The sequence below is a fragment of the Capra hircus genome, chromosome 13 (assembly GCF_001704415.2).
Source record: "Capra hircus breed San Clemente chromosome 13, ASM170441v1, whole genome shotgun sequence".
In the NCBI taxonomy this organism is placed as follows: Eukaryota; Metazoa; Chordata; class Mammalia; order Artiodactyla; family Bovidae; genus Capra; species Capra hircus.
The window spans coordinates 43273048-43297249 of NC_030820.1; the positions used below are offsets into that span (position 1 = coordinate 43273048).

The 24202-nt window shown below is 47.1% G+C and overlaps 2 protein-coding genes across 5 annotated transcripts in view; one reads left to right on the forward strand and one right to left on the reverse strand.

The window, feature by feature from the left end:
* Positions 1–5881, forward strand: part of LOC102188684 (prostaglandin F synthase 1) — a 29065-nt gene extending 23184 nt beyond the window's left edge. Inside the window, exons 8-10 of one of the 2 annotated variants that reach the window (XM_005688139.3) lie at positions 691–856; positions 1440–1522; positions 5399–5881. In XM_005688139.3, the coding sequence (XP_005688196.1) occupies positions 691–856; positions 1440–1522; positions 5399–5441 (292 nt within the window). In that variant the 3' untranslated portion in view covers positions 5442–5881. Of the gene's footprint in view, positions 1–690; positions 857–1439; positions 1523–5398 lie in introns of those variants that run through there. The other variant, XM_018057326.1, reaches the window with a different exon arrangement.
* AKR1E2 (aldo-keto reductase family 1 member E2) lies at positions 11319–23145 on the reverse strand. 3 transcript variants are annotated; one of them, XM_018057329.1, is made up of 10 exons: positions 22975–23145; positions 19504–19671; positions 18719–18835; positions 17810–17887; positions 16176–16298; positions 14246–14343; positions 13796–13868; positions 13414–13503; positions 12370–12452; positions 11319–12097 (listed from the first exon to the last, which is right to left on the reverse strand). In XM_018057329.1, the coding sequence occupies exons 1-10, from the start codon at positions 23011–23013 to the stop codon at positions 12055–12057; spliced, it is 912 nt and encodes a 303-aa protein (XP_017912818.1). In that variant the 5' UTR covers positions 23014–23145; the 3' UTR covers positions 11319–12054. The 3 variants fall into 3 exon arrangements, with proteins under 3 accessions (XP_017912818.1, XP_017912817.1, XP_017912816.1); XM_018057328.1 differs by lacking the exon at positions 13414–13503 and having other exon boundaries at positions 14246–14316; XM_018057327.1 differs by lacking the exon at positions 13414–13503.

A 24202-nucleotide genomic window follows, 5' to 3' on the forward strand; every position in this document is an offset into this window, starting at 1 on the left:
AGTGATATGAGATAAATAACAATTTCTGTAAGTTTTAATTTCGTGATCTCTTGAAGGGGCTTCCCTGGTGGCTCAGAGGTTAAAGTGTCTGCCTGCAATGCAGGAGACCTGGGTTCGATCCCTGGGTTGGGAAGATCCCCTGGAGAAGGAAATGGCAACCCAATCCAGTATTCTTGCCTGGAGAACCTTATGGACACAGGAGCCTGGTGGGCTACAGTCCACGGGGTCGCAAAGAGTCGGACAGGACTGAGGGACTTCACTTTCACTTTCAGTCTCTTGAAGAGGAATATAGATGTGTACCTTTTACCACTTGAGTACAGAACAGAGACAGTTAGTCAAGTGCATCTTTTGAAATAGCAAATTCTTATAAAATTCTTGACTATTTGTTACAATGGTGATCATTGGGTCTTACTTGGAACAACAATTTTGCCTTCTTGACTTATTCCATATTTTGCTAAGTTTCTCAAAAATGTTTAAAAGATGAAAAAAAAAAACCTGATTTTCCCTTCTCACCTTGCTTTCTCTTATTTTTCTTCTTTGACTTTCCCAAAAGAGGCAAAAGAGCTATTGAGACAGCCAGAGTGTCATGAGGAAGATTCCAGTGAATTAACCACCCCTAACCTGATTAAACTAACCCAGGTAGAATGGATGTGCAACCTCAGAAACAGAGCATCTCTGTCTCCTTCCCAGGGTGAAAAAGGAAAATCAGGTTCTCCTGCAGGATCCAGTACTCAATGCCATTGCTGAAAAGCACCGGCGAACTTCACCCCAGGTAGCCCTGCGCTACCAGCTACAGCAGGGTGTGGTGGCCCTGGCCAAGAGCTTCAGTGAGAAGAGGATCAAGGAGAACTTCCAGGTACCTGAAGGATTGTGGGTAGCAAGAGGCTGACAGAGGCACATTGTCTGTCCTCTGGGATGGATTGTTTGGGAGGTTCCCAGCGTGTATTTGGATAAAGCTTATCTCCCTATGTGCTCTATGGGTATATGTGCTGTATTTAACTCTCCTGTCCTCCAAACCTACAAGGCAGGAAGCATAGTGTTTGGAAAGAACAGTCTACAGAGGGTTTGAGTCAAGTTTAAGTCTCAAACCTGGTTTTCACTCCACAGTATGGCCCTGAATAAATCATCTCTTGATTTCTTCAGATGAAAAAAATTAAGGAGTTTGTCAAGATGAGATCTGGGCTCAGAAATCTCTAAGATTCCTTGGCTATCACCACAGTCACCCAAAGTCTCTGAGGGTGACCAGAATCACCAACCTCAACTCTTGAAATGCATAAATTTCTGTGACTTTTGCTGGGGATGAACCCCAGGTTCATGAAAACTATACAAGTTCCTATATAAATGTGTGTGTTTGTATCTGCATGCTGGGGGTGGGGGCGTGCAGGGGTGGCAGTACTTGCCTCTGGGAAATTGAATTGGTCGTCTCATATTTCTGATAGGTTTTTGAATTCCAGTTGACCCTGGAGGATATGGAGTGTCTGGATGGCCTAAATAGAAACATACGCTATTTTGACTGTGGCGAGTAAGTAGCTGGTTCCACTGTAGATGCTGTGGGAGCAGGGTAAGGAGGGAATTCCATTTATTCTAGTCCACAAAGGACAGGGTCCTCTGTTGCCTCTTCTTTTAGGGAAGTGGATGGAAAACCTCTCTTTCCTTCAAGCTCTCATAACCTCGTTGCTCCATGCCCCTCAGTCCATGTTCTTCCTGAATTCCAGAATCGATCAACATGTTGACATCCTTTGCCCGTACTTTCAGGTCTCCTCGCTCTTTGTCTTACTCCTTGGTCTAAAACCTGGCTACATCCTGCTCTCCACCTGCGTCATCAGTTTCTTCCTCCCTGGGAGAATATATATATATATATATATATATATATATATATATATATATAACTGAATCACTTTGCTGTACACCTGAAACTAACACAGCATTGTTAATCAACTATACTCCAGTAGAATATAAAAATTAAATTGAATAAAATAAAGATACTACTATTTTCTAGGAAAAAAATAAAGGTCTGATCAGGAACCTCTCTTCTTGGCATCTGGCGGCCTGCTTTCTCACTTGGAGCAAAGGCCAAAGTCCACACAGTGCCTACAGAGGCAGCAGGACCATCCCTCCGTGTCTCGGCCTCCACATCGGTCCTGCTGCCCAGCCCCTATGACTCAGTGCAGCCCAGTGGCCTCCGTGCTGCCCCACGTGTCAGGCCCAACTCAGGGCCTCTGCCCAGGCTGTTCTCTCTACCCAGAATGCTCTTTCTCCAGATACCTGGGTGTTCCCTCTCTCACCAATGTCAGTCTTAACTCAGATGGCACCTCCGGGACACCTTCTCTGCCATTTCATCTAAAAAGGCGGCCCAGCCCACACAACACTTCCTCCCTCTGGGTCCTGCTCTGTCTCTCTCTTGGCACATCTCCCTCATTAACATAGCACATGGTTTGCTAACCTATTTTGTGTACTTTCTGCTTATCATAGAACAGTAGATTCCTAGGGAAGGAATTTTAAGAAACTATTTTCTCCCTGAGTAATTAGTGAATACTGGTTGAATGAATAATAAAATAATAGGGTAGAGTAACAGACAGTGAAGAAGCAGGCAGTAATTTTTAGCAATTAATACCAGTCATTTTTATCAATAATAATTATCCAGTGATTTAGCACCACCTATCTCAAAAATGATGACTTTATATATACAAAGAGAGTTCAGCTTCTTTGCCAAAATGGAAACCCTTGTTGAAGTCGCTTAAATTATAATCACCCTATCCATTTCTAGGTCTAATACATAATTTTTCACCCAGTGAAGTCATAGGTAAATTATTTCTTAGTGCTTTGAAGAGACTGAACAGCAGTATTATTCTTGTCACCTTCCTCACCGTCACCTTGAAATATTTGTTAACTTCAGATATTAAGCCAGAATGGCACTGTTTTAAAAGAGGAAGAACTCATTTCTGCCCTCTTGGGAGTTTATAATATCGACACAAATTGTTTATCTCCTTATGCTGTAGAATAACAAACCTACAAAAATTTAATATATTGGTTTATTTTTGTGCATGTGCCCAAGTGCATGTAAGCATATTTTTTTCTACAATGTGTTGATTACACTGCAATGCAATTGCACATAGTGGTTATAAAACTGGATGGGCTTGTACTTGTCCAAAAGGAAAATTACATCAATTCTTTTGCTCAAGTTCAGTTCAGTTCATTTGCTCAGTCATGTCCGACTCTTTGCAATCCCATGGACTGCAGCAGGCCAGGCCTCCCTGTCCATCACCAATTCCCAGAGTTTATTCAAACTCATGTCCATTGAGTCAGTGATGCCATCCAACCATATGATCTGTTGGCCCCTTCTTCTCCCACCTTCAATCTTTCTCAGCATCAGGGTCTTTTCAAATGTCAGCTTTTCACATGAGGTGGCCAAAGTATTGGAGTTTCAGTTTCAGCATCAGTCCTTCCAATGAACACCCAGGACTGATCTCCTTTAGAATGGACTGGTTGGATCTCCTTGCAGTCCAAGGGACTCTCCAACATCATAGTTCAAAAGCATCAACATTTCGGTGCTCAGCTTTCTTTATAGTCCAACTCTCACATCCATACATGTCTACTGGAAAAACCATAGCTTTGACTAGACAAACCCTTTTTGGCAAAGTAGTGTCTCTGCTTTTTAATATGCTGTCTAGGTTGGTCATGACTTTCCTTCCAATGAGTAAGCATCTTCTAATGTCATGGCTGCAGTCACCACATGCAGTCATTTTGGAGCCCCCCAAAATAAAGTCTGTCACTGTTTCCACTGTTTCCCCATATATTTGCCACAAAGTGATGAGACCAGATGCCATGATCTTAGTTTTCTGAATGTTGAGTTTTAAGCCAACCCTTTCACTCTCTTCTTTCACTTTCATCAAGAGGCTTTCTAGTTCTTCTTTGCTTTCTGCCATAAGGGTGGTGTCATCTGCATATCTGAGGTTATTGATATTTCTCCTGGCAATCTTGATCCCAGCTTATACTTCATCCAGCCCAGTGTTTCTCATGATATACTCTGCATATAAGTTAAATAAGCAGGGTGACAATATACAGCCTTGATGTACTCCTTTCCCAGTGTGGAACCAGTCTGTTGTTTCATGTCCAGTTCTAACTGTTGCTTCCTGACCTGCATACAGATTTCTCAAGAGGCAGGTCAGGTGAGCTGGTATTCCCATCTCTTTCAGAATTTTCCACAGTTTATTATGATTCATACAATCAAAGGCATTGGCATAGTCAATAAAGCAGAAATAAATGTTTTTCTGGAACTCTCTTGCTTTTTTGATGATCCAGTGAATTTTGGCAGTTTGATCTCTGGTTCCTTTGCCTTTTCTAATTCCAGCTTGAACATCTGAAATTTTGTAGTTCACATACTGCTGAAGCCTAGCTTGAGAATTTTGAACACTACTTTGCCAGTGTGTGAGATGAGTGCAATTGTGTGGTAGTTTGAGCATTCTTTGGCATTGCCTTTCTTTGGGATTGGAATGAAAACTGACCTTTTCCAGTTCTGTGGCCACTGTTGAGTTTTCCAAATTTGCTGGCATATTGAGTGCAGCACTTTCACAGCATCATCTTCTAGGATTTGAAACAGCTCAACTGGAATCCCATCACCTCTACTAGCTTTGTTCATAGTAATGCTTTGTAAGGCCCACTTGACTTTTCATTCCAGGATGTCTGGCTCTAGAAGAGTGATCACACTATTGTGATTATCTGGGTCGTGAAGATCTCTTTTGTACAGTTCTTCTGTGTATTCTTGCCACCTCTTCTTAATATCTTCTGCTTCTGTTAGGTCCACACCATTTCTGTCCTTTATTGAGCTCATCTTTGCATGAAATGTTCTCTTGGTATCTAATTTTCTTGAAGAGATCTCTAGTCTTTTCCATTCTGTTGTTTTCCTCTATTTTTTGCACTGATAGCTAAGAAGGCTTTCTTGTCTTTCCTTGCTATTCTTTGAAACTCTGCATTCAAATGGATATATCTTTCCTTTTCTCCTTTGCTTTTTCCTTCTCTTCACAGCTATTTGTAAGGCCTCCTCAGACAGCCATGTTGCTTTTTCACATTTCTTTTTCTTGGGGATGGTCTTGATCCCTGTCTCCTGTACAATGTCACAAATCTCCATCCATAGTTCTTCAGGCACTCTGTCTATCAGATCCAACCCCTTGAGCCTATTTTTCACTTTCCACTGTATAATCGCAAGGGATTTGATTTAAGCCACACCTGAATGATCTAGTGGTTTTTCCCTACTTTCAGTTTAAGTCTGAATTTGGCAATAAGGAGTTAGTTCATGATCTCTTGGGCTCATGATCTCTTGCTTAAGTCAGTTTAAAAGAAATCTCTCTACCCAGCCCAGAAACAGGTACTTGACTAAAACTTTCCCTTTATCCCTCAGGTTTGCTCATCATCCAGATTATCCATTTCACGAGGAATGTTAACAACTGTGTCTGTGGTTGTTCCAGAGTTCTTGCATTGGGGTTGATGATCGAACCACATCTCAAGGTGCCTGCTTTATTAGACATCACTTAGCCTGGTCAGTTATACTACTAGAGTAGGAAATAAAAATCTCTGAACCGAGTCTTTTTCCCCAAAAGTAAATAAAGACACAATCCAAACAATCCAACATACTGCTTGTTTAGCTTTCTCATCTTTTCCCCCTGTGTAACTGAGATTGAAATGCTGATGTCCCTGGAAGTAATTGTAGAAGATGGAGCCCTCAGAAAAAGCTAACCATAGTATATTTTTCAAATATTCCAGGTGTGGCTTTTCACCTGTCTGTAGTTCTTACGTGTTTTTTCCTCTTCCGTTCAATGAATTTCCCACACTATGCAATTTTATGAGACCTTTTAAAGGGATCTAAAGCTTAATGAGAAATAGATTTAAGGGACTAGATCTGATAGACAGAGTGCCTGATGAACTATAGACGGAGGTTCATGACATTGTGCAGGAGACAGGGATCAAGACCATCCCCATGGAAAAGAAATGCAAAAAAAAGCAAAATGGCTGTCTGAGGAGGCCTGACAAATAGCTATGAAAAGAAGAGAAGTGAAAAGCAAAGGAGAAAAGGAAAGATATAAGCATGTGAATGCAGAGTTCCAAAGAATAGCAAGGAGAGATAAGAAAGCCTTCCTCAGCAATCAGTGCAAAGAAATAGAGGAAAACAACAGAATGGAAAAGACAAGAGAACTCTTCAAGAAAATTACAGTTACCAAGGGAATATTTCATGCAAAGATGAGCTCAATAAAGGACAGAAATGGTATGGACCTAACAGAAACAGAAGATATTAAGAAGAGGTGGCAAGAATACACAGAAGAACTGTAGAAAAAAGAGTTCATGACCCAGATAATCACAATGGTGTGATCACTCACCTAAAGCCAGACATCCTGGAATGTGAAGTCAAGTGGGCCTTAGAAAGCATCAGTATGAACAAAGGTAGTGGAGGTGATGGAATTCCAGCTGAGCTATTTCAAATCCTGAAAGATGAGGCTGTGAAAGTGCTGCACTCAATATGCCAGCAAACTTGGAAAACTCAGCAGGGGTCACAGGATTGGAAAAGATCAGTTTTCATTCCAATCCCAAAGAAAGGCAATGCCAAAGAATGCTCAAATTACTGCACAATTGCACTCATCTCACATGCTAGTAATGTTCAAAATTCTGCAAGACAGGCTTCAGCAGTACATGAACCGTGAATATCCAGATGTTCAAGCTGGTCTTCAAAAAGGCAGAGGAACCAGAGATCAAATTGCTAACATCCGCTGGATCATCGAAAAAGCAAGAGAGTTTCAGAAAAACATCTATTTCTGCTTTATTGACTATGCCAAAGCCTTTGACTATGTGGATCACAATAAACTGTGGAAAATTCTGAAAGAGATGGGAATAGCAGACCACCTGACCTGCCTCTTGAGAGACTTATATGCAAGTCAGGAAGCAACAGTTAGAACTGGACATGGGACAACAGACTGGTTTCAAATAGGAAAAGGAGTACATCAAGGCTGTATATTGTCACCCTGATTATTTAACATATATGCAGAGTACATCATGAGAAATGCTGGGATGGAAGAAGTACAAGCTGGAATCAAGACTGCTGGGAGAAATATCAATAACCTCAGATATGCAGGTGACACCATCTTTATGGCAGAAAGTGAAGAGGAACTAAAAAGCCTCTTGCTGAAAGTGAAAGAGGAGAGTGAAAAAGTTGGTTTAAAGCTCAACATTCAGAAAATGAAGATCATGACATCTGGTCCCATCACTTCATGGGGAATAGATGGGGAAACAGTGGAAACAGTGTCAGATTTTATGTTAGGGGGGCTCCAAAATCACTGCAGATAGTGATTGCAGCCATGAAATTAAGACACTTACTCCTTGGAAGGAAAGTTATGACCAACCTAGATAGTATACTGAAAAGCAAAGATATTACTTTGCCAACAAAGGTCCATCTAGTCAAGACTATGGTTTTTCCAGTGGTCATATATGGATGTGAGAGTTGTATTGTGAAGAAAGCTGAGTGCTGAAGAATTGGTGCTTTTGAACTGTGGTGTTGAAGAAGACTCTTGAGAGTCCCTTGGACTGCAAGGAGATCCAACCAGTCCATCCTAAAGGAGATCAATCCTGGGTGTTCATTGGAAGGACTGATGCTGAAGCTGAAACTCCAATACTTTGGCCACCTTATGGGAAGAGTTGACTCATTGGAAAAGACTGATGCTGGGAGGAATTGAGGGCAGAGGAGAAGGGGGCGACAGAGGATGAGATGATTGGATAGCATCACCAACTCCATGGACATGAGTTTGAGTGAACTCCGGGAGTTGGTGATGGACAGGAAAGCCTGTGCTGGGATTCACGGGGTCTCAAAGAGTCGGACATGACTGAGAGAGTGAACTAAACTGAACTGAAAGCTTAATGAACACACAATACCCTCATTGTCTAGATTTCAATTAAAGTTACTCATTATTCCCCAAACAAAGAAGTCATCAAATTGAATTTAAAAATACAAGCTACTGATGCCTACACCAAGACAACTGAGATATTAGAATTATTTGACCAAGATTTTAGAGTATCCATCATGAAAACGTTTCAACAAGCCATTACAAACGTACTCGGGACAAATGAAAGAGTAGAAAGCTTCAATGAGGAAACAGTGTCTTAGCAAAGGAACAGAAGACATAAAGAAAAACCAAATGAAAATTTTAGAAGTAAAATATATAGTAATGAGAATTAAAACCTCTTGGAAGGACTCAATAGACCTGAAGGAAAAGAATAAATACAGTGTTCTGGAGATAAAACAATAAGAATTACTCAGAGAAAATAAGAAAAACTAGGTTTAAAAAAAAAGGGACAGTGCCTTGGGGACCAGAGGAGCAATAACAAAAGATATAACATTTATGTGATTAGAGTAGGGAAACAGGGAGATGTTCTTCAAAAGGGAATCAACTTTCAGTCGTAAGATGAGTAAGTTCTGAGGATGTAATATACACCGAGGTGACTGTAGTTAATAATATTGTGTGTATAACTGAATTTGCTTATAGATCCTAAGGGTTCCCAACAAAAAAAAACAAGTAATGGGAGAGTTGATGGATGTGTTAATTAGCTTGATTGTATGTGGGGACCATTTCACAATGTATATTTATAGCAGGCCATCATTATATTTAAAATTTCAATTGTCAATTATACATCAATCAATATAAAAAAAAAGTGATGAATCTCATCAAATGTCCTCTCATGGAATCAAACAATAAAGCTGACAATGAGGAGAATACTTTGAGTTTATAACTATTCCAATTTTAAAAATTGATTTTTATTTTTATTGTGCTAGTGTCTACTATCTACTAGGGTAAATCTCAAGCCTTCTCAGCACTCAGAAGGGAACTATGTTAGGTGATGGGAGTTAACTCATATCATTTCACAATGCGCCTGGATAGCAGAACAGAATCCGCCTGCAATGTAGGAGACCAGGGTTCCACCCTTGGGTCAGGAAGATTCCTGGAGAAGAGAATGGCTACTTGCTTCAGTATTTTTGCCTGGATAATTCCATGGACAGAGGAGCCTGGCAGGCTACAGTCCATGAGGTCGCAAAGAGTTGGACACAACTGAATGAGTAATACTTTCACTTCATAGCAGATCACCATGCCATGTGCTTAAAAGATGCGGTTTGTTGATTATACCTCAAGAAAGCTGGAAAACCAGAGGAGGGAGTGGGGCAGAAGTGGGGAGGACAGTTATAAAAGGGATGCCTGTGACGATGGCAAAGTCCTGTGACCTGACTGTGGTCACGACTCATGAAATAAACGTGTGAAAAAATTGCACAGGACTAAATGCTCGTGTGTTGCTAAGTTACTTCAGTCATATCCGACTGTTTGTGACTCCATGGACTGTAGCCTGTCAGGCTCCTCTGTCCATGGGGACTCTTCAACAAGAATACTGGAGTGGGTTGCCATGCCCTCCTCCAGGGGATTTTCCTCACCCAGGGATCGAATCTGGATCTCCTGCATGGCAGGCAGAGTCTTTACCCCTGAGTCACAGGTCAAGCCCAGCAAAATGCACACCCAGCACAAATCTAGGAAAATCTGAACAGGGTCAGTGGGTTGCATGGATGTTGATATTCTGGTTGTGACGCGTGCCTGTTGGTTTTGCAAGACAGTAATGTTGGGGGAATAGACGAGACACAAGCTTGCTCTGTATTCTTTTTGAACTGCAAGTGAATCCATGATCACCTCAAACTAAAAGTTTACTTTAAGGACTGCACTGGTGGGCCAGTGGTTAAGACTGTGTTCTTCTACTGCAGGGGGCACAGGTTTGATCCCTGGTCAGGGAACTAAGATCCCAGATGCCGCAATGTGGCCAAAAAAGAAAACGTTTACTTTAAAAAGAGCCACTGAAAACTTGGCACCAGCTCCACGTTCTCCTCACTTTTGCATTCCTTTCTAGTCAGAAGAATTTTGATGTGGCTCTAGTTTCAGGCCCTCCCTACTTACTGTGGAATCCAAAACTAAAATTCTGCCCAGAGCACAGGCTGGAGGAAATGGGAATAGAAGTCTGGGCCATGAAAACCAGAAGCTGAACGAATACACAACCTGTTCTATGGAAATGAACTTTCGAAACTGGATGCCAGTCCTGAGATTTGGCACTGCTATCACCAAAACAGTGGGCTTCCCTGGTGGCTCAGTTGGTAAAGAATCCACCTGCAATGCGGGAGATCTGGGTTTGATTTCTGGGTCAGGAAGATCCGCTGGAGAAGGGATCAGCTACCTACTCCAGTATTCTTGGGCTTCCCTGGTGGTAAAGAATCCACCTGCAATGTGGGAGACCTGGGTTTGATTTCTGGGTCAGGAAGATCCGCTGGAGAAGGGATCAGCTACCTACTCCAGTATTCTTGGGCTTCCCTGGTGGTAAAGAATCTGCCTGCAATGTGGGAGACCTGGGTTTAATCAATGGGGTGGGAAGATCCCCTGGAGAAGGGAAAGGCTAATCACTCCAGTATTCTGGCCTGGAAAATTCCATGGACTGTAGAGTCCACGGGGTCACAAAGAGTCGGACATGACTGAGCAACTTTCACTTTCACTTCGTTACCAAAACAAGATTATTGAGGGGGGTGGGAGGCGGAATTTTAAAAGAGGGGGTTGAGACCAGGAGAAAAATAGTCCTTTCTGGGAAGTTTTTTTAAATTCAAATTTTAATTTTTTCCCACAACTGCAAATGATTAACCATAAGCACAACTTTTCTATAGCAACATACTCTAACTTGAGAATTTGGGGGGAACCCCTCTTTTTTCCTAAAGTTCAATGCTTAAAGGCTCAAATGCCATCAATTAATATGCACATTTTTAGTGATTTAAAAATATAATACCAAATTGCTTCCAGGAGTATCTACATAAATTTATAATCCTACCCAAAGTTACTGAAAGTGCTATTTTTTTCAAAATACTTCAAGTGTTTTGGAGGTTGATTTTTTTGTTTTATTTCGGGTGGAGAAACTGGAAAATCACTGTCAATTCAGTTTTTATTTCTCTTATAATTAATTTGCCCACTGGTTTTTGGGTATTCAAATCCTAGCTTCAGCCTTCACAGCCAGGTAATCTTTGGGAATTCTTCAGCCACCTTGTGCCCGTCTTCTTAAGAGGACTCAGCACGTTCTGCAAATTAAAGGCCTAGTGGGCTTCCCAGGTGGCTCTAGTGGTAAAGAATCTGCCTACCATGCAGGAGATGCAGGAGACCCAGGTTCAATCCTTGAGTTGGGAAGATCTCCTGGAGGAGGGCATGCAACCCACTCCAGTATTCTTGCCTGGAAAATCCGGACAGAGGAGCCTGGCGGGCTCATCCATAGGGTCACAAAGAGTTGGACACAACCACACAGCACAACGTGGTAAGTAATCGATAACTGTTAGTTACTGTGCTCCTCCAATATCATCCTTTTAAACTGGGAATTCATCATTTCCTCATTTATAAGAACTGCATTATGGTTTTATTACTTTGTCTTTTAGACAGGTTAGAAATCATTTTTCCCAGGCTATGGAAAACCTGTTCCCTATGGCAGCACGTTAGCATCAGTGAGGGATGGGACAGTGGCAGGCGGCTGAGCACACCCTTTTGTTGTGTGTTGTGTAAGAATTTTGCTTTAAAACCGTCTGGGGGGATTGGCAGGGAACAGAGGATCAGAGACAAAGCAAGAAGGGCCAGGGACTGACAATGGCTGAAGCTGAGTGATGGGGGTAGAGGTTCCTTATACTGTAGACATTCCAACATTTCCATAGCAAGATTCTTTTTTTTCTTTTTAATGTGAAGGCAAATTATTCACGAGTCATCGAATATCCTTGTTTGAGGGTGCAGTCCGCGCCATGCACTTGTGAGAACCCAGCGCACTGTGGGCTCCTCGGATTCTAAAACCTGAATGGGTCTCGGTGGAGAGCGATCGCTGCTCTCATGAAGCCTCCACCTTCAGGCACAGACCATATTCAGTTCTTGGGACTTCTCAGGGAGCCCACCCAAATCAATCTGTGTCCCCTGCCCTGTCCAGGGCTGCCCTGCGTTGGCAAGGATTCATCTGGGCTGAGCAGGATCCTCAGAACTCTTCTCTGAAGGGATAGTCCTTGTGATTTTCAGTTCTGAAAAAGAGAAAAAAAGATCAAAGATAGAAGCAGAGAATGGTTAATATTTTCAAGAGAAATGTTGAAAAAATACACTTAACATATTGTTTAAACTCCTGAGTGTACGGACTTAGTCTTATAATTTACCTCCAAAGTGGCCTGTCCTTAGGAGAGAATTATGAAAAGGTTAACTTAACCCCAAAGGTGGTAAAGCCCTCTGCAGGAAGCAGTCACGCAATCTGGACCTTGCTCCTCCACCTTGGGAAGGAGGGTAAAGGAGTTGTATTTACATGGGGAACGTAGACAAACGGAGATTCCTGTCCAGGCCGAGGAGGTCAGTCATATCCTCTTCTGATAATTCAAAATCAAACACCTGGAAACCAGAAGGAAACAATCACTGGGAACTTAGTCTGGTAGATCTTTGGCTGAGCCACCTCAGCTGCAAAACACAGGTGGGGATCAGGCTTCCTGTGACACTGGACCAAACCAGGCAGATTCAGCCTCTGCTGCTTAGGAATCCCTGGGAAGACAGGTATACCCTGAGTGTGGCCCACAGGGTAAGGGATGTTCCAGAATAGAAATTTTCCCAACGTGCAAACCAAAACAACACCACAAGATGAAACAAAACAAAACACCATCACAACAACAAAACCAACAAAATCTCCCAAGAAACACAGCCCAAAAACACTTCTTCCACACACCCCCTTGGTGAGGGAGACTCCTGGTCCCTGGAGGCACTGATGCTCACTGTGTAGTTTTTCTTTTTAGTCCTTCAAAAGTACTATTCTAAGCAGCTCTCCCCTCTTCCTATCCCTAACACATGTGCAGACCATGACCCTTGCCTGCATTAAGAGCCGGTCCACTCAGGGACAGCCAACCCTGAGCCCACAGCTGAGGAGCTGGGGCCGGGAGAGGGACAGAGCCTGGCCTAGCCTCTACCTGCAGGGTAGAAATCAGAGACTTAGTGGCAACCAAAGCAGAAATCAGAGACTCAGTGGCAACCAAAGTTCTGCCTGGAGAGACAGCTGGAGCCCCGACACGTCAGGGCTGGGGCAGCCTGGGTGCAGTGGCTGGCACTGGGGTAAGGGTCAGCCTAGAGAGAACTCTGGCTGCAGCCCTGCCTGCCCACCCCCACCCCCTGTTCTATCCAGTCTAGTTCCAACAGCTCAGGCTGGGAAGGGTCTGTCTCTACTCCAGAGGCCTCACACTGACACCCCTGCAGTGTTAAAGACACAGGGGGTGTGGCTGCTGGCTCTCAACATCAGCACACCCCTTCCCCAAGCTAAGAGGTGACCCCAGAGGCTCCAATGCCATGTGATTCAAAAGGAGGAAGCACTTTCCTGGAAGTTCTCAAGAATCCGCTTTGGGTTGACAGATTTGGGAATCACTCTTAGGTTTCTCTGGATCTGAAATCGGATCAAAATCTGCAGGGAAAGAAACTTCCAACATCAGACACAGGGCATTACCGGGGTCAGAGCTCACCAATTTCCCCGACGGTCATGCTTAATTGTGCAGTGAAAGTCCAGAAGCCCTCGGTGGGAGCATGCACTGCAAGTGCTTTCATTCTGAGTCATTCAGAAACCCAACTGGGATTCTCTGAGCAGTTCTAGCAGGAGAAGCTCAGAGGACCTGCATGCACCTTAAGGAGAAATCACTGACATGCCCCATCCCTTAACGATGAGACAGTGGAGCCAGGACGTGGCGACCCCCACCTACCTGGGCTGCGGACTTCCTGTGCTTCTGAGCGATCGTCTGGATAGTAGGGTCTTCCATCAGGTGCATCCCCCCACTGGAGAGAAGAGTACAGGGCAGAGACCATGAGGGCAAATGAACATACTTCCTTCTTTAGGAAAACCTCACGCTTCCTCCAAACACAAAATCTAGATGTATTTTTGTCACGATACTTGTTCATCATAGGAAACTTAAATGATGCAGAGAAGCTGCCACTCAAATCTTCTCACTCAGACAAACCACTGGTAATGTTTTAGGGGAGGCAACTAGACACACAGCTTTTCACATACACTTGGTGCTTTTTCTCAAGAACCAGGTGGCAGTGTTGGAGGCCATGGGCAGTAGGTCTCCGTGCTTCGGTCCCTCTGACCTCTTAGCTTGGGTACAGCCATTCCCTGCTTGGGCCTCAACTCAGGGCCCCTGGAGCATCCCTACCTGGAGCCACCAAAGGGCAGGTAAGCTGTCACGGACACATTTCTCGATTGGCAGAAACTGATCAGGTTCTTCTGAGTGAGATACGGGTGGCACTCGATCTACAAGATGACAGCTCACCAGGAAAACAGTCCACCAGAAAAGGGGCCCACATTCCTTCCTGGACCCTGTCACTGCTGAGCTAGGACCCACTTCTAGTATCTCCACTGGGAAGTGGAAAAGCCTGGACTGTGGTCCCCAAGACACCAGCCTGCTGGGAAGACCTATATCAGGAGCACTTAAACCTCCCCTGCTCTGCGAGGCCATCCTCAGCACTTTAGGTAAAAACCTCGGGCTCCCATCTGCTCTATGCATGCAGAGAAGAATGGAAACCCATGTCACAGGTGGGTGTGGAGCCCATGAGGCACAGGGCTGAGTGAAGGACCAGGACACAGACACCACGAGTGGGAGGCAGCATGGTGTCCGCACCAGGTGCTAACACTCTTCACACTGCTGGAGACCAGAGGAGTGGCTGCCCTTCCTGAGGGAGGGGACTGAAAGCAGCACCAAGGGGCTTCTAGTGGGCAGTGGGGCTGGTCCGCATGCTGGTCAGAGCCAGGCTCAGCTTATGAGATAGTCTCAAGCTCTTTCTTACGTGAGCACTTTTTGTATGGACTTAACACTTGAAAGTGAAAGAGGAGAGTGAAAAAGTTGGCTTAAAGCTCAACATTCAGAAAACGAAGATCATGGCATCCGGTCCCATCACTTCATAGCAAATAGATGGGGAAAGAGTGGAAACAGTGTCAGACTTTATGTTTGGGGGCTCCAAAATCACTGCAGATGGTGACTGCAGCCAGGAAATTAAAAGACGCTTACTCCTTGGAAGGAAAGTTATGACCAACCTAGATAGCATATTGAAAAGCAGAGATATTACTTTGCCAACAAAGGTCCATCTAGTCAAGGCTATGGTTTTTCCAGTGGTCGTGTATGGATGTGAGAGTTGGACTATGAAGAAAGCTGAGTACTGAAGAACTGATGCTTTTGAACTGTGGTATTGGAGAAGTTTCCTGAGAGTCCCCTGGACTGCAAGGCGATCCAACCAGTCCATTCTGAAGGAGATCAGCCCTGGGTGTTCTTTGGAAGGAATGATGCTAAAGCTGAAACTCCAATACTTTGGCCACCTCATGCAAAGAGTTGACTCATTGGAAAAGACTCTGATGCTGGGAGACATTGGAGGCAGGAGGAAAAGGGGACAACAGAGGATGAGATGGCTGGATGGCATCACCGACTCGATAGATGTGAATTTGAGTGAACTCTGGGAGTTGGTGATGGACAGGGAGGCTTGGCGTGCTGTGATTCATGGGGTGGCAAAGAGTTGGACATGACTGAGAGACTGAACTGAACTGAACATTTTAACAAAAAGTTTAAAATAAAGTACTGCAAGAATGTCCTTTCTACTTGCAGTGCCAGCCCACCTAGAGAACTCAACACTCCTACTGGCACTAGTCATTTCTCTGCATTAACCTCTTGGCAGTCTGTGACCTGGGCTGAAGGATGTCCATTCATCCAAGCCTTTCAGGCTGAAACATGCCAGGCTGGAGAGCAGGGGGTTCCCAGTGCTTTCCCGTGAAGCCCACTCACCTTGGAGCATCACCACTGGTGAAGGGTCAGGGCAGCTGGGACCGCTCCATTTTTGAATGCCCACAGCTGCGTACGGGAGCTAAGCTCAGCTCAGGCCCTTGCTCTGAGGGCACCACCTCACCAGACCAAACTTTTGGGGATCTTCTTCCCCCTCACCCACCACCTGCCTGACTGCTCCCAGTTCGCAATGCTGACAGCCCTGGGGAAGACACCTACACCTCTTGATCCACCCTTTCTTCCGTGGACCCTGCAGCCTCCTGGAGTTAATGGCTGAAAAGCTGATCCAAAGCCTCTGAGCTGGCCCCATGCTCACCTGGTTGGTCACCGGCTTGAACCTCAAGTTGGGTTTATTCAGAAGTCTCTTGAGCTGCTGATGGTTGAAGTTTGACACCCCGATGGCTCTCACTAGGCCTGAGGCCACCAGGTTCTCCATGGCCTAGGGGGGAGAAAGAACCATGGGGCATCCGGGCTGGGTTGGCCCCATGGGTAACCCACACAGGGTCCGAATAATGGCCCCGCCTGCTGTTCGAAAGTATTTCCCTCAAGGCTTCTCCAGCGCTTCTGTCCTCCAGGTCTGTCCCTGTTGCACCACTAGGAGCTGGGGGCCGTGGGCACACCACGGGACCTCACCGAGCCTGTTTCCTCACTCGCACACTGGGGACCACCCCGTCCAGGTCATGGGGCTGTTTAAGGGCCGTGCGAGCAGATGTATACAGAGTTTTTCATTGAGGGCTGTAGTCGAGCAAACGCAGCAGGTCAGGCCGCCATTACCAAGTCCCTGTCACCTGGTATCTGCAGGGCTTCCACAATGGCCTCACCCGCTCACCCCTCTTCGCCTGGATCACAAGCTGCTTCAGCACCATGACCTGTGCTCAGTTCCTGTCCCAGTGCCAGTTAACGTCTTCAGGGACAAGGGCAGAACAGCTCCGCTGTTCACTGACTACGAGCTGGGCCGCCCTTGGCTTCAAAGGAATGCGGCCTGCTGCCAGGCGTGGGCAGCTGAGTCTGAGCAGCCACGGCTGGTGACCAGGGTCCCTGTGTCCCTGTGACTCCCTGAAGTGGCAACAGCTGCCCAGACCCTCACTTGGGCCACACAAACAGCCCAGGGTTTGACCTGGATCCTTGAGAACAGGCCACGCAGTGGACAGATGGGCCAGGTGAGCTCAGTTTCCCTGATTTGGTTGTTTGGTGAAAGGGGAGGAGAGGCTGGCCTGGCCCCGCACGCCTTCCCATCCGTGCCCCCTCACCGCTCTGCCTAGATGAACCCACACCCCATGCCTGCACCCCTCACCCCACACGAAGAGCTCACACTTCGTCTCCCTGAACTCTGCAAGTTCCGGTGTGAACCTCCCCTTCTGGCCTCCACCCCTCCCTGCCCGTGTGGGGGTCACAGGCACCCGCTGGCCTGACTGGACACCCTGCAGGCAGGAGCCCTCCTCCCAGGCCGGCTGCCCACTGCCCAGTGCCCCACGCCCACTGCCCTGACTGGCATGCTCCCGCCTTGCTTCCACCTCAGCACTTTTCATCTGGACTCTGGTTTGAAATAAGCTACCCCTTCCTCCACTTCTCCCTGCCCACCCCGAGACGTCCCCTGCTGCTGAAGTTATGGTTCCGAAATGCTGACAAAGCACTAAAGGGAACTACAGGACGGCAGCGTGGTCACCGCCGGGACACGGAGAAGCAGGTTTTCAAATTTTCCTTCTTTCTGTATGTTTTACACTTTCTATGTTTTCTGTAAAGACCATGTGATCTTTGTTTTACTCAAACCATTCTGAATTAGTTTGAATTAGCTATCCCTAAAATAAGTGCTTCAGAAAGATGACCGACCCGCGCTGAGGTCCTTAGTCAGGTGCTCATCCTCAGTTCGTGCTGCAAACCAGGGGCCTCTGAACGGGCAGCTGCAGGCCTCACGGTTCCCTCCGGAGATGGTCAGCGGGGCTGGCTTACCTCCCACGTGTTCAGGAAGTCCGTGTCGCTGGGGATGATCATGCCATTGTGGTCCACCGGCAAGTCTGCCTCTCCGGACTGCAAGAGCCAGAAGGAAGGAAAGGCACTCACTGGGGCTCATGGTGACCCCCGGAGAGGACAGGCAGGAAGGGAAGGAAGAACACTGGACCAGAGGGCAGGAAGCCTGGGCTCTGCTCCAACACACAGCTAACCTTCTCCAGTACTCTGAACTCGCTGCCCACCACTCACCCAACAGGGAAGGAAGACCTGGAATCCTTGCCAGCAGCCATAAAATTGTAGCAATTTCAGGCAAAAAAAAAAAAAAAAAGGAGTCTTTCATGTCCTAAGGGCCCCATCTCCCAAGTCCACTGGTAGGATCGTCCCTCTTTTCTTAGAATCCCCATCACGGTGAGAGATAGTGAATCAACTAGTACAAGGGTGCCGGGAGGTGCAAGGCAGAGAAAGATGGCTACAATACTGAAGTGGGTTGCCACCTCCTCCTCGAGGGGATCTTCCTGGCCCAGGGATGGAAGCAACACCTCTTGCGTCTCCTGCACTGAGAGGTGGATTCTTTACCACTACTGTCACCTAGGAAGTGCCAGAGAAGGATGGCAGGAAATTTTTAAAAATCTAAAGCCAGACCTCAGCGCAGCCTCAGGGGTTGGTCTGCAACCCCTCTACCCCGCCAGGTATAGCCCCCCGAAGCAGGTCAAAGGGGAGGCCTGTGTGTGAACTGAAAGGATGGGCTGAGAGGCAGGACCTGTAGGGCACTAGAGCCTGCGGGCTCTGAGGTCCTCCAGCCCATGCCTCCCCAGAGCTGAGCCCCAAGGGAACTTTGTGCTCAGTGAATGATGATAGGATGCAGCCAGGAAGGGAGGTGTGGCCTATGGGGGTCTCCTCGTCCTGTACCTTGAAGCCCATGGGCCAATGCATGAGGTAGAGGTCCAAGTAGTCCAGCTTCAAGGTCTTCAGACTCCGGGTGCAGGCTGCTTTCACCAGGGACTTCTTATGGCAGGTGCACCAGAGCTGCAGGGGCAGGGAGGAGGCACACACACATGGCCATGGAGCCCGTGGGAGCTGTGAGTGCACACCTGCCTGCTGGCCCAGGATCTGCAAGATGCACGATGTCCAGGACCCCCTGGTAGTAAATTCAATGGGGCAGTGACACGTCCTCCGGGCACCCCGGGATCCTCCATGGCTGCCCTTGTTCAGGCTGTCAACCTCTCCCATCTCCTGTACAAACACAGTGTCTACAATCTCCTCGACACCACACCGGCCTCGCTTCTATACAACACAGTTCCCTATGTAACAACGTTCAACTGTCAACCGTGCTTTCTAAAGGGAAAAGAGTGAACTTCTTCCACAGTCCGGCCCGTTCACTTCCCCAACCTGGCAGCTCTCTGCTGCCTAGCAGTTTTTCATCTGGGAATGCCAGCCAAGCTTCTTAGGGGGTCCCTGCACCTGTGATGTCCCATGCCCCGTGCCTTTGCTCATGTCACACTGTCCCTGACCCCCCTGACCTGCAATGCTCCCAGCCTGTGCATGGAGCTGCACAAGTCCTGTCCCGCGGGTTCAAGATCGAGTCATCAGCTCCTACAAAGGAGACTGGAAAACCCTCCCCGTGCTGTTCCCACCATCTGGTAGCCCGGCCCTGAGCGGTCGGTGGCCCTCTCTATATATACAGGAAATCCTACCTTGCTGACAATAAACAGGTTCTCCCGTCTCACCGCACCCTCCTTGATCTTGGACTGGATTCCCACTCCGACCTCATTCTCATTGTGGTACACATAGGCGCAGTCCAAGTGCCGGTAGCCCACGTCTATCGCCACTTTTACAGCCTCTGTTACCTCCCCTGGAGCCGCCTGCAAGACAAGAAGTCAGCCACCTGCACTCAGGAGAGCCCGACCCCAACAACCCCTGTTCACTCTAGAATACAGAGTCAACAAGCCATAAAAAGTGAAGTTACTGAGTTGGTACTCATAATCATCCATCCTAAAATTAGGGACATCAGCGTCAGAAAGAATTTATAGATAATCTAATTTCAAATTCCTTTACTTATTTGGGGAAAATGCTTTAGGCATGTTTGGTGACTGCAAATGACTGAGCTAGAGGCTGTGCTACTGGAATGAAGGTGCGTAAATAAATTTAGGATGAATAATGATGACAGGTGTGATGCAAGGAGGTACAGACTCACCCACTCCCCACAACGGCCATCAGCCCAAGTGTAAAAGCAGACAGGTGTACACAAAGAGAATCCACCACACAGAGCATTGCCAGAAGCCAAAGGAATTCAATGGATGCTATCAGCAATGTTCAAGTTCAGAAAAGAAACATTCTCTGTAAAGCAGGCTGCTCGAGCAGGCAAGGGGCCTGGAGTGGGGGAAGAGGCTCACGCAAACCACTAAACCCCAAGGGGTCTCAGCTCACAAGGTGCTTTCTCCCTTGAATGTCACGTCACCCCGTGAAATGCATCTGTCATAATGATCTTCATTGAATGAGAACACATTCAGAGCAGATGACAGCTAATGAACCAAGCATCCACTTCAGAGTTGGGAGGACCACCAAGAAATCAGAAGGAAGAGAAAATGAATATAATAATGAATATCAAATACAAATTGATAGAGAAGACCAACTAGGCCTGTGGTTGGTTTTTTGAAAAATATTAATAGACTCTCTCTTTTTTTTAAATTTTTGGCCACACAGCACAGCATGTGGGATCTCAGTGCCCCAACCAGGGACTGAGCCAGGGCCCCCAGCAGTAGGAGCATGGAGACCTGACCACTGGACCTCAAGGGGATTCCCTAAAGTAGACAAACTTTGGACGAGACTGGGGAGACCAAGGTTTTTTTTTAAATGACATGAAAGAAAAGCAGTATATACAGATAAACAATACATATTTAAAAACCTAAGAAACTATTATCAATGACTAGAAGCCGACAATTTGGAAAAGTGAAACGAAATGGAAAAATTCCTAGAAAAACTTAAGAAGAAATAAAGCTCAATTGTTCTATAACTATTTTTTAAAATAAAGCAATTAAACACAATACACAGAGTTTTACAAAAATTTCCAGTTAGAATTCATACCAATTAAAAACAAAGTTCTTCTGACCAGAGGAAAAGAGGAAACACTTTCAACTTATTTTTAGTTCAGTTCAGTTCAGTCGCTCAGTCGTGTCCGACTCTGTGCGACCCCATGAATCACAGCATGCCAGGCCTCCCTGTCCATCACCATCTCAACTTATTTTACTCGACCACAGTAAATTAAACTATTAATACATCCCTGACCTCTACCAGTTGCTAAGTGGATAGAAGAAATAATTTAAATAATATTTTGATGAGTAAGGGTGATCATTCTAATTTCTGTGTGTGCTCATTGGTGTCTGACTCTTTTGCGACCCCATGAACCATAACCTGCCATTCTCCTCTGTCCATGGGATACTCCAAGCAAGAATGTTGGAGTGGGTTGCCATTTCCTATTCCAGGTGATCTTCCTGACCCGAGGATAGAACTCCTGTCTCATGTCTCCTGCATTGGTAGGCAGATTCTTTACCACTTGCACCAGCAACCAATAATTTTCTATGTGAATTCTTAAACAAGCATTTTTTTAATTAAAGACTGTTTTTAAAAGAAAGCAAATTTGAAAGGCTTTATAATTAGCGCTGTCTAAACCATTGACAGGGATTAGAAAAAGACAAAGCAGAGGAAGGTCCAAAGTACTTCCACTGAAGATTGAAGGCAGAAGGAAAAGGGGATGACAGAGGATGAGATGGTTTGATGGCATCACCAACTCAATGGACATGTTTGAGCAAGCTCTGGGAGTTGATGATGGATAGGGAAGCCTGGAGGGCTGCAGTCTATGGGGTTGCAAAGAGTTGGACATGACTGAACTACTTAACTGAACTTCCACTATCAGGTTTTTACACTGGGAAGAAAAAGTTTGAAAGTTTCTTTTTAAAACCAAGTTGGCAATGATAGCATTTTCCTGTCTCTTTGGTACAGACACTTCCCCATCTCCCTGTTGGCTGCTGCTCTGATCTGTCAGGTGACAGTTCCCTGCTCTTATCCAAGCCTGACAATCTTTTCTTCTGGGCGTTCTCAGACTTTTTTTTTTTTTTTTCCTGAACAGTTATAATGGAGCAGGGTGGAGGGGGCCGCTTCTTTGGTGGCTCAGTGGCAAAAAAAGCCTCCTGCCAATGCAGAAGACACGGGCTTGACCCCAGATGGGAAAGATCCCATATGCCTCGGGGCAACTAAGCCTGTGTGCCACAACTAGGGAGCCTGTGCGCTAGAGCCCAGCGAGCTGCAACTGCTGAAGACCACACACCCTAGAGCTCTGGCTCCCCAACAAGAGAAGCCACCTCAATAAAAAGCCCAGCTAGAGCAACTAGAGAAAGCCCAGGCAGTGAGGAAGACCCAGCGTAGACATAAATAAACAAACAAACAAATAAATAGTCTCTGCTTATTAAAAAGCAGAGACAATACTTTGTCAACAAAGGTCCTTCTAGTCAAGGCTATGGTTTTTCCAGTGGTCATGTATGCATGTGAGAGTTGGACTGTGAAGAAAGATGAGCACCAAAGAATTGATGCTTTTGAAGTGTGGTGTTGGAGAAGCCTCTTGAGAGTCCCTTGAACTGCAAGGAGATCCAACCAGTCCATCCTAAAGGAGATCAGTCCTGGGTGTTCATTGAAAGGACTGATGTTGAAGCTGAAACTCCAATACTTTGGCCACCTGATGCGAAGAGCCGACTCATTTGAAAAGACTCTGGTGCTGGGAAAGATTGAGGGCAGGAGGAGAAGGGAACGACAGAGGATTAGATGGTTGGATGGCATCACTGACTCGATGGACATGGGTTTGGGTGGACTTCCGGAGTTGGTGATGGACAGGGAGGCCTGACGTGCTGCAGTTCATGGGGTCGCCAAGAGTCGGACACGACTGAGCGACTGAACGGAACCGAAATAAAGTGATTGGGAAGGACAACCCCCAATTCTAGAAAACCTAATGACTAAACACTCCATTTCCAAAAGCCAGAGGGGGGCCCCCGGCAGGTGCCAGCGACCAGCTGGACCTACGGAGGCTGCTGCAGGTGTCCCGAGGTAGGTGGTTCTCCACGCAGGGGCGTGTCGAAGGAAGGCGCCGCCCCTCCTCGACCAAGAATCCTTCTCACCTTCCAGGTGCCCAGGCCCAAGACAGGTATCTCCTCCATGGCTTGGAGCGCGTCCCCGCCTGCCCGCGCGGCTCCCTAGGGCCGCTACCCGAGTGGACGCCGGACTAGCTGCCGGCAGCAGCAGAGGCCACCCGGGTTGGCTGACTGCGCGGAGGCGGCGAAAGAAGCCAAAGCACGGTAGGCCGCGGACACGCCCAGCTGTCGGGGCCAAGGGTGGGGCTTCGAGGAACGGACGCGCGCCGGCACGGGGCGAGACAGCCCTGGAGGGACGTGGCCCCGGCCCTCGGTCTCCTAGCAACGCCTCCCCCCAATCCCGGCGGCTCTCGGCATCCGGATCTTGGCGTGGATCCCGAGGTTCGCAGGGGCGGCTGGGCCAGGCCACCCCCAGGGCAGCAGGGAGAGGCTTGGTGTCCCGCTCTCTGAGCCCTGGGAGGAGGCTAGGCCCCTGAGACTCGTCCCTGGGCGTGGGGTCTGGGGGACGGCTTCAGGGTGCCAGAGGGAAGTTCTTTTCCCTCCTCTACAAGTTGATGTGCTTGGGCGGGACCCTAAGGGTCTGCGGTACCATACAAGAGTTGGTAGCCTTAGCTCCCCGTTGGTGACCCGGTGCTCCGAGTCCTGGGAATGTTTTCTAACTCCCGGAGTCCGTGGGAGCAGAGCGCAACCAGGGGACCCGGGGAGCCGGGACGCGGTTGGTACGGTGCCGCATCTCCCAAGACTGGGGGTGAGACCCTCCCTGCAGAGCCTCCAGTCTGCAGGTGGGAGTGGGCGGAGCCATTGCGGGAGTCCCGGCCTGCGGTGCCCCTCCTGGTGCTCCAGCACCCAAGACGGACTCCTCTCCAAGGTTGGGCTCGGGGAACACCTCTTGGGCGTGGACTTTGGGGTCAGTCTCAGGCAAGGTTTGTCATTATGTCTCTTAGTTTGGCTGTACTTGGTCACTTAGAGCTGAGTGACCCTGAGCACCCATGCCTGGCTCATCAAGAAACTGGGGTGATCTAAGTGCCAAGGAGAGCTCCCTAATAACAGTAATTACTCCTAACACTCGGGCCTCATTGTGGAGCTCCCTGCTCTCAGGGCTCCCTCCAGCCCCTTACACGAGCCAGGGAGCAGCCAGGGCCAGGCTGGACCTGGTGCAGGTCCCAGGTCCTGCCAGAGAAGATGGGACAGGCTGGAGAAGAGATGAAGAGGGGAAAGGACAGCCTGACCAGGCCTCCTGACCTAGCGGTGCAGG

Excerpts from the sequence above, each read along its gene's own strand:
- AKR1E2 (XM_018057329.1), bottom strand. The coding sequence starts at position 23,013 with ATGGAGGAGATACCTGTCTTGGGCCTGGGCACCTGGAAG. Across the intron at positions 17,888-18,718 it reads ATTGGCCCATGGGCTTCAAG|TCCGGAGAGGCAGACTTGCC; the intron begins GTACAGGACGAG and ends TGGCTCTTGCAG. Across the intron at positions 13,869-14,245 it reads CTGCCCTTTGGTGGCTCCAG|TGGGGGGATGCACCTGATGG; the intron begins GTAGGGATGCTC and ends TCTTCTCTCCAG.